Here is a 15,943-nt window from a genome sequence, read left to right as displayed (position 1 = left end):
TGGTTTTTCCCATGGTCATGTACGGATGTGAGAGTTGGACTGTGAAGAAGCCTGATCGCCGAAGAATCGATGCTTTTGAACTGTGGTGTTGGAGAAGACTCATGAGAGTCCCTTATACTGCAAGGAGATCCAACCAGTCCATTCTGAAGGAGATCAATCCTGGATGTTCTTTGGAGGGACTGATGCTACAGCTGAAACTGCAATACTTTGGCCACCTCATGCGATGAGTTGACTCACTGGAAAAGACTCTAATGCTGGGAAAGGTTGGGGGCGGGAGGAGAAGGGGACGACGAAGAATGAGATGGCTGGATGGCATCACCGACTCTGTGGACATGAGTTTGAGTGTACTCCGGGAGTTGGTGATGGACAGGGAGGCGTGGCGTGCTGTGATTCATGGGGTCGTGGAGAGTCGGACACGACTGAGCGACTGAACTGAACTGACTGAAACAAGTGTGACCTGATTAAACTTAAAAGCTTTTGCACAGCAAAGGAAACTATAAGCAAGGTGAAAAGACAACCCTCAGAATGGGAAAGAGTAATAACAAATGAAACAACTGATAAAGGATTAATTTCCAAAACGTACAAGCAGCTCACACAACTCAATGACAGAAAAACAAACAACTCAATCAAAAAGTGGGGAAAATACCTAAACAGACATTTCTCCAAAGAAGACATACAGATGGCTAACAAACACATGAAAAGATGCACAACATCGCTCATTATTAGAGAAATGTAAATCAAAACTACCACGAGATATCTGGTGTGAGATCACCTCACACCAGTCAGAATGGCCATCATCAAAAAATCTACAAACAATAAATGCTGGAGAGGGTGTGGATAAAAGGGAACGCTCTTGCACTGTTGGTGGGAATGTAAACTGATATAGCCACTCTGGAAGACGGTATGGAGATTTCTTAAAAAACTAGGAATAAAACCACCATATGACCCAGCAATCCCATGCCTAGGCATATATCCTGAGGAAACCAAAATTGAAAAAGACACATGTATCCCATTGTTCATTGTAGCACTATTTACAACAGCTAGAACATGGAAGCAACCTAGATGTCCATCAACAGATGACTGGATAAAGAAGTTGTGGTACATATACATAATGGAATATTACTCAGTCATAAAGAGGAATGCATTTGAATCAGTTCTGATGAGGTGGATGACCCTAAAACCTATTATACAGACTGAAGTGAGTCAGAAAGAGAAAGTTAAATATTGTATTCTAATGCATACATATGGAATCTAGAAAAATGGTCCTGAAGAATTTATTTACAGGGCAGCAGTGGAGAAACAGACATAGAGAATAGACATACAGACATGGGGAGAGGGGAGGAGAGGGAGAGATGTATGGAAAGAGTAACATGGAAACTTAAATTACCATATGTAAAATAGAGAGCCAACGGGGATTTGCTGTACGGCTCAGGAAACTCAAACAGGGGCTCTATATCAACCTAGAGGGGTAGGATGGGATGAGAGATGGGAGGGAGGTTGAAAAGGGAGGGGATATATGTATACCTATGGCTGATTCATGTTGAGGTTTGACAGAAAACAACAAAATTCTGTAAAGCAATTATCCTTCAAAAAAAATAATTAAAAACAACAACAAAAAAAGACTCCTGGATGAAGAAATTAATTCAGATTAAAGGAACTGAACTAACATATGTCTTCGGATTTTCTTTTGTGCAGAAAGACCTTACTGGGACAGGTAAAATCTCAATAAGGTCTGTAAATTAGCTGATAGCATTGTTTCAATGTTAAGTTTCTGATTTTCATTACTGCAACTATAGTTATATAAGCAAACTCCCTGTTTTTCGAAAATACTCACTGAAATATTTAGAGGTAAAAGGGAATAACGTCTGCAACATACTTCTAAATGGTTCAGAGAGAAAAATAAAGTGGAAGAGTAAGAAAGGAATTGGAGAGAAGCAGGAGAGAGAAAAATAAACGTAACAAAATGCTGACATTTCAGAACCTATGTGAAGTGCTTTCAAGGAGTTTTCACAACTTCTCTGTCTCAAATTATGTCAGCTGAAAAAAATTAAGTTGGATATAAAGTGCTACATCTGCCAAAATTCACAGAACTGTAGATCTGTACCTTATACCATATATAAATTGCAATTCAATTAAAGCAATAAAAGCTTATTCTAGATGTTTCATCAAATGTTGATGATTGGAACACTTCTGTAATTAAGACCAGAGGATAGAAACCCACCAAGGACCTATCTAAATGAAAACTACATTCATACCTGCTGTATGCTGAGCTTGGAATGATACACTACACCAGTGAGGCTGGTCATCACTCTGTGCCCACAACGAGCAGATGCTCTCGTGATCTCCTGGCTGGACAGATAGAGGCCTGCTACCTTCCTGTCACGCACCCCAGGATGCCCTCTGTGTGCTCAGCCAGGTAATACTACCTTCTCTTGTTAACGAGCCTCCAAATATAGAAAGCCATCTGTCATGAGGAATCGTAGATCTTAAATTTTTTTTAATTAGAGAAAAAAAAGAAGTCAAACATGATAATGACAATCCCTGAGGAAGGCACACGGTGTTGCTAAATGAGCCTTGGCGAGATACTGCTGCTGCTAACAAGGCCCAGAGCAGAAGCAAGCCTCACACCTGGCTTAGAACACAGATTAATATCTTTCAAAGTGCTTTTAAAAGATTACTTCACTCTAATACTTTTTTGAAACACTAATAAAAACAAAGTGGCTGAGACATCTCATACCTTGCTTTAGAAATACTATAAAATCCTTTACAGTTTGGTCCAAATGAACTCCGTGATATACTACAGGTCTGAAATTGCGATGCTCAAATGAACGAATGAGGCGAACTGTAATGGTCACATCTTCGGAAGCCATATGCAGAAATTCCTGTGGCAAGGGATAATAACATCAACTCATAATTATCCACCAGCCTGCATTTCCTCCATCAGCTCTCAGGCACCCAGGCTGTCTCTCCCACACAGTTAACAACAGAGTTCCCAGAAACAGGCCAGATTCCGGGACAACCAAAGGGTCCCAAGGTCACTCCCACCTACCCATTGTGATCCTGGACAGCTTTACCACAGTCCCTGATGCTCTGACAGGTAGAAAACTGACAAGGTACAGAAGATGAACACCGACTCAGGAATGTGGGTGTATGTGGAGAACTGGGGCTGCACACGTCACTGCTCCGGTGTGCCACACCACCAATCTCATTTGGCCCTGAGAGGAAGTTCACTTACATTAGCATCAACTATCAGGTTGCATTTTCATTTCACAAATGCTGCCAGGTTTCAGAACTGATTTAATCATGTGTCATAGTATTACCCAGGCTTCCCAGGTGGTGCTTGTGGTAAAGAATCCACCTGACAATGCAAGAGACGAAAGAGACTCAGGGTTCCATCCATGGGTTGGGAAGATCCCCTGGAGGAAGGCATGGTAACCCACTCCAGTATCCTTACCTAGAAAATGCCATGGAAAGAGAAGCCTGGTGGGCTAGAATCCATAGGATTGCAAAGAGCTGGACACAACTGAAGCAACTTAGCAAGCATAGTATCACCCATTGTCCACAAATGGGACAATTATTGTTTAATTTGAATATGTTTATTTCACCCTAAACTATGTAATAGTCCTACATGCCAGTGTTAATGTTATCAGATTTAATTCTATTACCAAACCATATTTTAATTCTATTACCAAATCATACTTATTTTAAGATGAGGAAAAATTCATTGCACTAAATGCCCAAGGTCATAAAACATGGAGCCAGGATTCAAGCACCAATTTAATTCCAAATTTCATAATCTAATATATAATATACTGTTAAAAAAAATCACCCCAAATAATTTTCTCCAAAAAATCTGCAAAGTTGCCAATGTTTTAAAAATAAAATTATGGTACATTTCTAATTAGCAGCAACTACTTCATGCTTTCAACTCTGCATATAACTTTCAGCCATAATACACAAGTACTAAAAAAAAAAAAAATACCTGTAATGCTAATAAGAAAAAATAAGATGTCCAAACTCACCAGTAATCAGAGAAATTCAAAATAACAATGAGCTATATATTACTCATGAAACTGACAAATGAAAAACCCTGACGATACCTACTGTTGGCAACAGTGCAGAACAATGAGAGTTTAATCAGTTAAGGTGGGCATCCAAATGGATTCTACTTCTGGAGACAACTGGGCAGTATTTAGTAAAGCTGAAGATTCATATACCTTTCAATCCAGCAATGTCATTCATATGTAGGTGCTCTTGGGAATCTCTCACATGTGTGCACAAGGAGAACTGTAAAAGAAGATCAATATTAACATTGTTTGTTAATTGCAAAAACTGTAAACAACTAAATGTCCATCAGCAGGAGAGTAGATAATTATGGTACTTTCATTCAACAAAATACTTCAAGCAGTGAGAATGAATGAACTTGAACTATGCACATCAACACAGATGAAATCTCAGAAATAGTATGGTGAATGCAGAAAAAGCAAGTCACAAAAGCATCAGAATAACACATCATTTACACAAAATTCAAAAACATAGCTTTTATTATGTTGAAAAAGACATGATTCTTGAAACAAAGAAAGGATTATGCAATTAGGGAGAAGTAAAACAGGTGTTTCCATCATACTGGTTGCATTTTATATCTTAAGCAGGATGTTAAGTATAGGGACAGTATAGCTACTGTTCTTTAAGCCTTTTAGTGTGTCTGGAATATTTCTTAATATTTCATAATATACACAAAGAAGCCACACTAATTTGATCTAGAAAGTTTCTTTGAATCACAAAATGCTTATACAAATATTTCACTAAGTTTGAGAGAATATACAGCACATTACGTGTGAAAAGCAAAGGTTCAAGCTGTTTTATTTATTTTTATTTTATTTTTTTAATTTTTTTTTAATTTTTTTATTTTTTCAAAAACAATTTTAGGAATCTTTACTTAAAAACAACCTTATCTTAAAATGGAGTAACTTTGGTTTTACGAGCAGCAAGCAAAGTACAGGAGCAAAAATGCATTACAGGAGCATTAAGTTCTACATTAGGTCACAGCGTCTAATCTGAAATCACACCCATAATATCATTTTTCAGGATATCTGGGAAATAGTTATTTCCCAGGATGTCTGAACCATAGCTACTCTAGTTTGACTTTTAATTGTAAAAAAAAAATTTTTTTTTTAATAGCCAAAGCAGATTTCACCATTAATGACGTCAGTGTTTTTCTAGATATGAGAAGATGCAAGAACTGGAACTCATAAAACCTTTTTCTGAAAAGATCTAACTATCTGAAGGCCTGTTCTGCCAGTTTTGTTTTTTTTTTCAGAGCACAGAGTGCCTCATTCCTGATTTTCACCCTGAACTTCTTTCAGGGGGTATTGAAGGTCAGCAGCTTGCAATGGTCATGATGTAATCTTTGTAGAGGCAGCTGGCAAGGACCAACTTCCAGTCAGCAGGGTCCCTTCATAGCCACATATCTGACCATGTGACACCATTTCATAGCCATTGTGTCCCGTGGTGCTGGGAAGGCTCATTCCCAGGTCTAGGGAACTGATGGGCCACTCAGTGTGCTAAAATTGGACCAGGCCTTGCAAGTAGCAAAAGTCTCTGGACCACTGTCTTACTAGCCTCCTGGTCCAGGAAAATATTTCCTCTTGTTGCTTTTTCCCATACCCAGAGTCACATTATTACAATTATTGTGAACCGTCAGTTCAGCATTATATCACAGGCTCAGTGAAACAAATGACATAGAAAATAATATAGCCATAGCTAGCAGTTATTAGTAAAATAAGAATTATAAGTCAAGAACTTTCATTAGATAAAGCCTGGTATACCCCAAGTCACCTGACTTCATTCGTTAAATGATTATAGTCTGGTATTAATCTCCTGGTTGTACATTATGGAGCATCCGACCTTTATCTGAAGATTGGTTACTGAGATAAGCCTTAGAAACTAACCTAGAGTGTCCTTTTTAATAACTTAATTAAATCTTTTAGCAGTATCACGTAACAAGGAACTGTCTCAGCAGTGAGTCTTAGTAAACACTGCTGCTGCTGCTGCTGCTGCTAAGTCACTTCAGTCGTGTCCGACTCTGTGTGACCCCATAGACGGAAGCCCATCAGGGTACCCCGTCCCTGGGATTCTCCAGGCAAGAACACTGGAGTGGGCTGTCATTTCCTTCTCCAATGTGTCAAAGTGAAGTCGCTCAGTCGTGTCCGACCCTTAGCGACCCCACAGACTGCAGCCTACCAGGCTCCTCCATCCATGGGATTTTCTAGGCAAGAGTACTGGAGTGGCTTGCCAGTGCCTTCTCCGTCAAGCTGTTTTAATGCACAAAATAATCTAAGATTATAGTATCCTATTTATAACTAAACAAATAGTTTTAATTAAATGATCTTGAATTTTAAATAGTATTTTTCCTCTAAAATAAAGGATTCATTGTGTAATCTTATTTTGTGGCTTGAGAGCTTAAATTAAATCTTTTGGAAATTCCATTATTAGCTGTTAAGCTATTTGTTATTAAATCTGGTTTTACTGGGCTTCCCCAAAATTCTGACCCTAAAATTTACCAAATAATGGCAGTTTAGCAAGACATCTACAAAACTACAATTTAAAATTTACTGAGATACTGAATCTCTCTCAAGAAAGGGATAGCATAAAAGACTCTAGGAACTTCCCCTGTGGTCTAGTGATTAAGAATCCATTGCAAGAATCCCTTGCAATGCAGGGGACGCAGGTGTGATCCCTGGTGGGGGAACTAAGATCCCACACGCCAAGGAGCAACTAAGTGCTGCAGTTACTGAGCCCATGCACTCTGGATCCTGCAAGCCGCAACTGGAGAGCCCCCACCACAACGACGATCCTGCACACTGCAACTAGGACCCGAAGCAACCAAATAAATACATAAACAAATTTTAAAAAGAAAGAAAGGAAAGACTCCATATTTTAGAGGCAGTGTTAACAGGTTTGTGAAAATTATGACCAATTTCTTCCTCCTCTCACCTAACCCGCAAAGAAGCTCTCCAAAACACACCACACACACACACACACACACACACACACACACACACACGGAAGCCCTATAATGCAGTACACACACACACACACATAAACACACACGGACAGAAGCCCTACAATGAAGTCCAAATTCCTAGAGAGTTCAGAGCTGGACAGATCAAACTTAATTACTGACTCTACTTCTCAGCACCAACACATAGTTGGATCTCAATAAATAGTAGCTGCTTTTATCAAGGGTCTACTTAGGATTAAACAGGTTTGGGCATAAATACAGCTCATGTAGGCAGCAAACAAAGATACAAGATTCCCAGGTGCAATGAAATAAATGATGTAAATGGACTAATGAAAGAGGCCAAGCAAGCTAGCACATGTATGCCTTATGAAACTTTTATAATTGTAGGCTTGTTTTTTCCACTTAAAAAAAAGCTGCCCCGTATGCTATACTTAAATAGCTGAAGTATTCAATTTAAAACTCCAAATGTGCATTACTGTCTAATTTGATTAACAATGTATTGTCATCTTCATCAGAAATCTGTAGTAATTTATACTCAGTAACTAAGCCATATTAGCTACTATTAGAATGAGGCCATTATTTAATTTGTCTCAAGGACTGTGGGAAATATAGGTTGTTAGTTTAGGGAGCCAGACATACTGAAGAGACAGCTTGGAATGCGAGTATTACAAACTATAAATGTGATGTTTTCCCAGAAGGTTTGACCTATTTTTAAAAAATGAATCTGATCAAGTTTAAAAGGTATCTTTCAAATGAAGGGACAGAGAAACCAAAAGCAATAACTTAGAGGTAAATTAACAAAACATTCAAAAACAAGAAAAAAGATGTGAATAAATGAAATGATAGACCATGTTCTTAACTATGAAAGCTCAGAGTTGTAAAGAAATAATTCTCCCTAAATTAATCTATAAATTAAATAAAATCCCCATCAAAATATAACAGGGTGGTCTGGATTTAAAACAAGTATTTCTAATCTGGAAGAAAATGCTTGTGAATTTAGCAAAGTCATAAAAGAAAAAAAGAGAGAGAGAGACCAGCAGTACCATAAATTATGTGACACTGAAGACTGACATATCAGTAGAAGAGAACAGAAAACTCAGAAAAGACTCAAGACTCAAGAATTTAGTATAAAAATGGCATTTCACATTTGTGGGGAAGATACCTTAATGGCATTAGGAAAACTGGTCAGACATTTAGAAAAAGGTAATTCTGGATCCTTACTTCATATCTTATACAAAATAAACTATATGTAGAACAAATATTTAAACTAAACTATAAATTTACAGGAAGGCATCAAAAAATGGGTATAAACCTTTATAATCCTAAGGTAGAAAAAAACCTTTCTAAGCAAATAAAAATCAGCAACCACCAAGGAGAAGATTGACAGATATAGCCAAAAAAAAAAGAAAAAATTATAAGAAAAGACAAATGTCTTGACAGAAACAGGGATAAAGGTAATCAATGAGCAACAGGCTAAATTTTTAAGTCAATATTATTGGTAACTATAGAACTGAAAAACAGAAATAGAAAGATACTGATTAGCCACAGATTGGTAAAATATATTTAAAGTAAAAACTGGCCACACCAATGTTGGCAAGGATATAGAAAAATAAATATTTTACATACTCTTGCCAAGAACATTAAATGATAGACTTTCTGAAAATGAGTGCGATAACCGATATCAAAATTTTAAATTTGCCTACCTTTTGACAGGACAATTTTCCTTCTACTAATTTACCCAGAGAAGACAATCACATCAAATATTTAAAAATCCATGAGTTTATAATGATATTTTTTTAAATCAATTAAGTCACTCGGGAAGCTAAAGGGGCACTTATTTGTTTTCCTGAAAACTGGCTTACCAAGGTAGGGAACGGGACATTGAAAATGAGAAAAATAATCAGATTCTTATACAGTTTGTATTTTAAGATTACCAAGTAGCTGATGAAAAGTTTCTTCTTTAAAGAAGAATGACAGCTAAAAAGCACTGAAGGAATGACAGAATTTAAAAATTATTATTTACATAAATATCAAAATGGCTAAAATAAAAACAATGATAACACCAAATATTGGTGAGGGTACAGAGAAACTAATCTTTCACTCACTACTGATGGAAATGCAAAATGGTACAGCCACTCTGGAAAAGAATATGACAATTTCTTATAAAACTAAACACATGCTTCGACCTAGCAAATGCACTCTTGAGCATTTATGCCAGAGAAATGAAAACTTATGTTCACACAAAAAAACCTATATACAAATGCTCATACTATACCCATGTTTAATACCCCAAAACTGGAAACAACCGAAACATCCTTCAACATGTGAATGGTTAAACCAAGTGTGGTATATTCATATCATGAAACACTGGGTAATAAAAAAGAAAAAACTACTGATACACATAACAATTTTGATAGATCTTAAGGGAATTAAATTGAAAAGAAAAATCAGTCTCAGAAGATTACATACTGCATAGTTCCATTACACACCATTCTCTTTTAACAGTAGACTTTTGCTTGTTTATTTCCGGCTGTGCTGGGTCCTCACTGCTGCGCGTGGGCCTGCCCCAGTTGTGGCCAGCAGGGGCTGCTCTCCAGCAGCGGTGCACAGCTGCCCACTGCAGTGGTGTCTCCTGCTGCAGAGCACAGGCGGTAAGGCACATGGGCTTAGTTGCCCTATGGCATGTGACGTCTTCCCGGACCAGGGATCAAATCCATGCCCTCTGCACCAGAAGATGGATTCTTAACCATTAGACAACCAGGGAAGTCCTGTATGTTATTCTTGTAATGACGAAAGTATAGAAACGGAGAATAATTAGTGTCCCTGGGGTTAGCAAGGAGGGAAGGAGGTGGCTCTGGCTATAAAAGGGTAACAAAAGAGATCCTTGTGATGGAAAGTTTCTAATTCTTGACCGTGGTGTTATCCACACTTATCTACACATGTGATAAAATTGCCTAAAACCAAACACACATGCACATGCACACATGCCTACAGAAGAAGGTGTAAAACTAGTGGAAGTGAATATGGTCTATGGATTGTATCAGATGTGATTGATATAAGACCACCCTGAAGCAGGATGTCACCCTTGAGGAAAACTGGATGAGGGGCAGAAAGGATCACTGGTATTATTTCTCATAACTGCATGTGACTCTGCAATTATCTCAAAGTAAAAAGTTGCTAAAGGCCATCATTTTGGAAACCCTAATGAAGTAATGAAAGTAGGCAGTGATCATAAAGGGGTGACAAAACCATTACGTAAAAGATTGATGGGAAACTTTAGAATGGATACTTCAGGGGCTAAACTTAGTAATCAAAATTAACAAATGAATCCAACTTAACAAATGAATTAAGCCTCTGAATCTAACTCCCAGTTTAGGGGTTATGACAGTGTCTGCAAGAACAAGTTAAATGACACTATAAGGAGGTCATCAGCCAAGTTCAGACTCTGGAAAATTCTACTGAATAAATGATTTGTTTTCTTCAACTAATAATTAGCATGCAATATACAGAAGGGGAGGAAGGTTATAAACTAAGAGACTTAAAAGAGATATATCAACTAATGTTTAGATCATGCATGGATCTTAATCTGCGTAATACTAGAAGCTATTAGGAATCAATATAAATTTTGTTTATTTAATATTATTATGCTTGTGAGTCTAACTTAAAAGACTGAGGTATATAGGTAAAATGATACTATGACTGGTACTTGCTTTCAAATACTCTTGACAGAGGAAAAACAATTATGGATGTGTAGACTGAAAAAAAAGTAGAACACTGGTAACTGCTGAAGCTGAATGTATATGGGACTTTATCATACTACACAATTTTTATATGCTTGAAATTTTTAATAATAAAATCATTTTAAGAAAAGATAAATGTACAAAACTGTACATTCAAGGAAGATTTTTTTTCCATCTATTGATGTGCTTCTAATAGTTTATAAAAATTAGAATTCAATGAAGGAACTGAATTCAATTGAATCAACTGAGTTTATCAATGAAGTAAATTATGTCATGCCATAAGATGAAATCCCTTGCAGCCATTAAAGGGTGAAATGAATCCAGAGATATTAACTTTAAAAGATGGTTATGAAATATTAGTGAATGAAAAAATAAGTTAGAAAACCATGGATGTATGGTGTCTGCATAAGATCAGAGAGAGGTTCAGAGCAGCATTGACCAAAATGTTCACAGCAGCAATGAATGGTAGAAATCCAAGAGACTGCTACTTGTTTTATAAAGTTTTAATATTGCTTGATGTTTTAAGAATGAGTATATGTTTTGAAATATAGGCTAATTTCTCTGTATACTTACATTTTCACTTTTCTGAGGTATGAGGTATACATCAACAAAAAGTTATTTTTAAAACTAAGGTATTTCTATTTCCTTTAAGAAAAACGAGCTTACTGAGCAAAGGCAAACAAAATAGAACTTAGCAAATACTGGAAAGGACAGAGAGGGTCAGAAACTTAGTTATATTACTGATACGTATTGAAGGACATCAACTATTGATAAATCCAGAAAGTATTACTCAGCAGTCAAGAGGCACTAGAAGCAGGTCACATGCCCAAAACAAGCTTGCACTTGTCTAAGAAGCACAAAGGGGCTTCCCTGGTGGCTCAGAGGTTAAAGCATCTGCCTCCAATGTGGGAGACCCGGGTTCGATCCCTGGGTCGGGAAGATTCCCTGGAGAAGGAAACGGTAACCCACTCCAGTATTCTTGCCTGGAGAATCCTATGGACGGAGAAGCCTGGTAGGCTACAGTCCACGTGGTCGCAAAGAGTCGGGCACGACTGAGCGACGGAACGGAACGAAAGAAGCACAAAAGGCCTCCCATACTCAGCCCCTCCCTGCTCCTCTGATGGTATTTGTCACCACCACAACCCACTTTGTACATATTACCCCGGCAGTAATGTCAGCCCATGATTTCCCACACACATCAGGCTGTTTCCAAGCCCCTGCCACACCTTTCCGCCCCTAGCTTTTCTCCAAACTCCCTTTGTCCCTCCACTCTTCACCTTACTATACAGGCAGCCTCCAAAACCCAGCCCGGCGCCATCTGCTCCAGGACAGCATCACAATGCTTTCTCCTCTGCCCAACTCACCTGGAGGCCCTCTGTCCACCCACAGCGCCTGACCACATCATACTGCAGTCATCTGTTTATGGCTTGTTTTTGTACCACAGCAACGTATGTGTCATGAGGCACATCAGAGCCCCCATCAGTGTCTGGATAACTGCAATGCTAAGGACCACCTGCGGAGAAGGCAATGGCAAGCCACTCCAGTACTCTTGCCTGGAAAATCCCATGGATGGAGGAGCCTGGTGGGCTGCAGTCCGTGGGGTCGCTAGGGTTCGGACACGACTGAGCGACTTCACTTTCACTTTTCACTTTCACACATTGGAGAAGGAAATGGCAACCCACTCCAGTGTTCTTGCCTGGAGAATCCCGGGGACGGGGGAGCCTGGTGGGCTTCCGTCTATGGGGTCACACGGAGTCGGACACGACTGAAGTGACTTGGCAGCAGCAAGGACCACCTGAGTTCCTGACACACAGTCCAGCACTACAGACACAGTTATTGCTGTTTAGTCGCTCAGTCGTGTCTGACTCTTTGCAACCCCATGGACTGTAGCCCTGGCTCCTCTGTCCATGGGATTCTCCAGGCAAGGATCCTGGAGCGGGTTGCCATGTCCTCCTCCAGGGGATCTTCCTGACCCAGGGATCAAACCCACATCTCCTGTACTACAGGCAGATTCTTTACTGCAGAGCCACTAGAGAAGCACCCAGGTACCTATGAGTTTTTTCCAGGGCCCATGAAAATGCTTGAGATCTGGAGAAAAAACTTATAGCTCTAGAACATGAAATTTTTTAAAAATCAAATTTAACATTTAAGTAACTACAACACAAGTAACATTTCAACAGCAATTCAACTCTACTTATAAATCTTAGATTTAATACAGGATACAAGTCCATTTTCTACAGTGTAAGGTGGGGATTTGAAAAGTAACAGTGCCTAGGGCTTAGGAAGGTCTTTAAACTTCCCTGCCTAAAAAACCTGTTCTGGCTGGTACCTTACCCAGCTGGTTTGGGATAATGAAGAAACACCCATAACCATAGCAAAGCAAAACTCTTAAAAACAAAGAAACAAACAAAGCAATCACAAAACCCACATAGGAAGGCCTTCACGAGGAGCTCCCACATCCCACGTCCCTGCACCATCAGAGCTAAGAACGGATGCAGTCCAATATCCTCCTCTCCTGGACCAGCCTCACAGTCAGGTCGGAGATGCTTTTCATGGCCCAGACTGCAGCAGCGCGAAAAGGGAAGGTGGAAAGTCAGCATGGAGTGGTGAGGGAAAAGCCAAGCCAAGTTGCAAGCCAGGTTCCCTAACCACCCAATGGCTCTCATGCCAGAGCTGGCACCTCTCCCTGAGGCAAAGCTCTGAGCTGATGAGCTGTAAACTAGCTAGGGCGCTCCTGAGATGAAAGTGCACAGCCCAGCATTAACATAAACACGAAACACACGTATGCGTAAAATACCTGACTGATGATCTCTATCAGTTCAACAAAATAAAATAACTAGAACTGATTCTAGTTACTTGCAGTGGATGCTGTCTGTAAAGGAGTCTCGAACACTTAATTCATGAATACTGGACCGCTGCTCCAGGGGAAATATAGAGTCAGGTTCTGGGACACCTGTTTCCTCCAGTCACAATTTTCATCAACTGGTAAATATATAACCTTGTTTTATGTGCATTTCTGTTTAAAGACACCTTATTTGATATATACTGTACACTGTTGATTCATAAATGTTAAACTCACAGCCAGGAGTATTACAAGTCATGCCTGAACAAAGTTTGCTTAACACACATGTTTTCTAAGGCACACACAGACAGCAAGACATTTGGGGGCCATTTTAAAGTGATATCACCAACAAACAACCATGAAAATGTGAAAAGCATGGTATTAATCGAAGCACAATGCGGACACCTGTTTACAATATGAACTGAAACAAGAAGGCAGCAAGTGGCCTCGTTTCACCTCAGCTGGCAATGTGAATTTTGTTGATTCAAATGTGTCACAGCCCTGCAGACTGGAGAGTGACCAAGAAAGTGCCTGGGTATTGCTTTGGGGGTTGCAAGTAAATTTTAGTGAGTAGGTAAATTACAAATACACAGTCTGTGAATAAAAAGGATTGACTGCATTACAATTTAAAAAAAAAAAGTATATGTGCTTTCCGGGTTTCCCTGATAACTCAATTGGTAAAGAATCCACCTGCAATGCAGGAGATCCCGGTTCGATTTCTGGGTCGAGAAGATCCACTGGAGAAGGGATAGGCTACTCACTCCAGTATTCGTGGCCTTTCCTGGTGGCTCAGCTGGTAAAGAATCCACCTGCAATGCAGGAGACCTGGATTCGATCCCTGGGTTTTAAGTGTAGAAAAGCACTCACCACTCAGGCAGTAAGCATTCAGATACTATAATCACCAGGAAGGAGAAAGGGTGTACGTAACTTGAAATTTAACAGATTCCTAAGGTGAATCACTTTGTAAAACTAAAATATTTTGTAAAGTTATATCTACCCCCTAAATTTAAGTATTATAAAATCAAAATTGTCATAATACAAAGTTTGCTTTAAAACTTGTCTTACCCATATGAAAAAGGTACAGCTTTCAAAAAACTAATGTTCTAAGCACATACAAAAAACATATATTACACCAAATGCTTAATTTTCCTCTAGATTTAGGAACTAATAAAACACAGCTAAGACTTAATTTGCCTTCCTTTTGAAACAAATTAATAAAAAGAAGAAATACAGTTTATTGTTCTTTTATATGAGGAAACCAAACTGGCTTAAAAGTAGGAAAAAGAAGAGTATTGCTAAGATGAAAATTACTCGATATGCAAATGAGTCTGACAATGATTCTGAAGAAAATAAACATATGAGTCCCTTATACTGCAAGGAGATCCAACCAGTCCATTCTAAAGGAGATCAATCCTGGGTGTTCATTGGAGGGACTGATGCTAAAGCTGAAACTGCAATACTTTGGCCACCTCATGCGACGAGTTGACTCACTGGAAAAGAGTCTGATGCTGGGAAAGGTTGGGGGCGGGAGGAGAAGGGGACGACGGAGAATGAGATGGCTGGATGGCATCACCGACTCTGTGGACATAAGTTTGAGTGTACTCCGGGAGTTGGTGATGGACAGGGAGGCCTGGCGTGCTGTGGTTCATGGGGTCGCGGAGAGTCGGACATGACTGAGCGACTGAACTGAACTGAACTGAACTGACTACTAAATATCACCTAAATATGTGATTTTACCCCTAGAAAAAGTTGTTTGAGGTCAAGGAGGGAGAAGGGAGAGAACCTACATTCTTTTTTCCTTTAATGTTTTTGCCTTTTTTTTTTTTAATTGGAGAATAACTGCTTTACAATGTGTGTTGGTTTCTTCTAAACAATTCGAATCAGTCATAATTATATACACACACCCTCCCTCCAGTGTCTCCCTCCCCACTTCATCCCACCCCTCCAGGAGGTTACAGAGCTCCAGGCTGGACTCCCTGTGTAATATAATGGCTTCCCACTAGTTATCTATTTTACACAGGATGGTGTATATATGTTACATGTAAGAATTGATGCTTTCAAATTGTGGTGCTGGAAAAGACTCTTGAGAGTTCCCTTGACTTCAGGGAGATCAAACCAGTCAATCCTAAAGGAAATCAGTTCTGAATATTCATTGGAAGGACTGAAGCTGAAGATGAAACTCCAATACTTTGGCCACCTGATGAGAAGAGCCGACTCACTGAAAAAGACCCTGAGGCTGGAAAAGACTGAAGGCAAAAGGAAAAGGGGGCAGCAGAGGATGCAATGGGTTAGACAGCATCACTGACTCCATCGGCATGAATCTGAGCAAACTCTGGG

At 39.2% G+C, this 15,943-nt stretch overlaps 1 protein-coding gene across 11 annotated transcripts in view; it reads right to left on the bottom strand.

The window, feature by feature from the left end:
• C2H2orf76 (chromosome 2 C2orf76 homolog) overlaps positions 1-15,943 on the bottom strand; it is a 115,853-nt gene that overhangs the window by 48,799 nt on the left and 51,111 nt on the right. For 5 of the 11 annotated variants that reach the window (XM_055397335.2, XM_055397338.2, XM_055397337.2 and 2 more), the window contains 2 exons: positions 4,218-4,287; positions 2,738-2,882 (listed from right to left, as the gene is read on the bottom strand). In XM_055397335.2, coding sequence (XP_055253310.2) covers positions 2,738-2,870 — 133 coding nt within the window. In that variant the 5' untranslated portion in view covers positions 2,871-2,882; positions 4,218-4,287. Of the gene's footprint in view, positions 1-2,737; positions 2,883-3,049; positions 3,194-3,234; positions 3,359-4,217; positions 4,288-9,513; positions 11,042-14,367; positions 14,771-15,943 lie in introns of those variants that run through there. The other 6 variants (XM_055397340.2, XM_055397339.2, XM_055397336.2 and 3 more) reach the window with 6 other exon arrangements.

Source organism: Moschus berezovskii, chromosome 2 (assembly GCF_049115385.1).
Source record: "Moschus berezovskii isolate FMDL1 chromosome 2, NW_MosBer_1.0, whole genome shotgun sequence".
Lineage (NCBI taxonomy): Eukaryota > Metazoa > Chordata > Mammalia > Artiodactyla > Moschidae > Moschus > Moschus berezovskii.
Note: the sequence above shows the minus strand (reverse complement) of the source record. Positions and strands in the feature narration are given on the sequence as shown.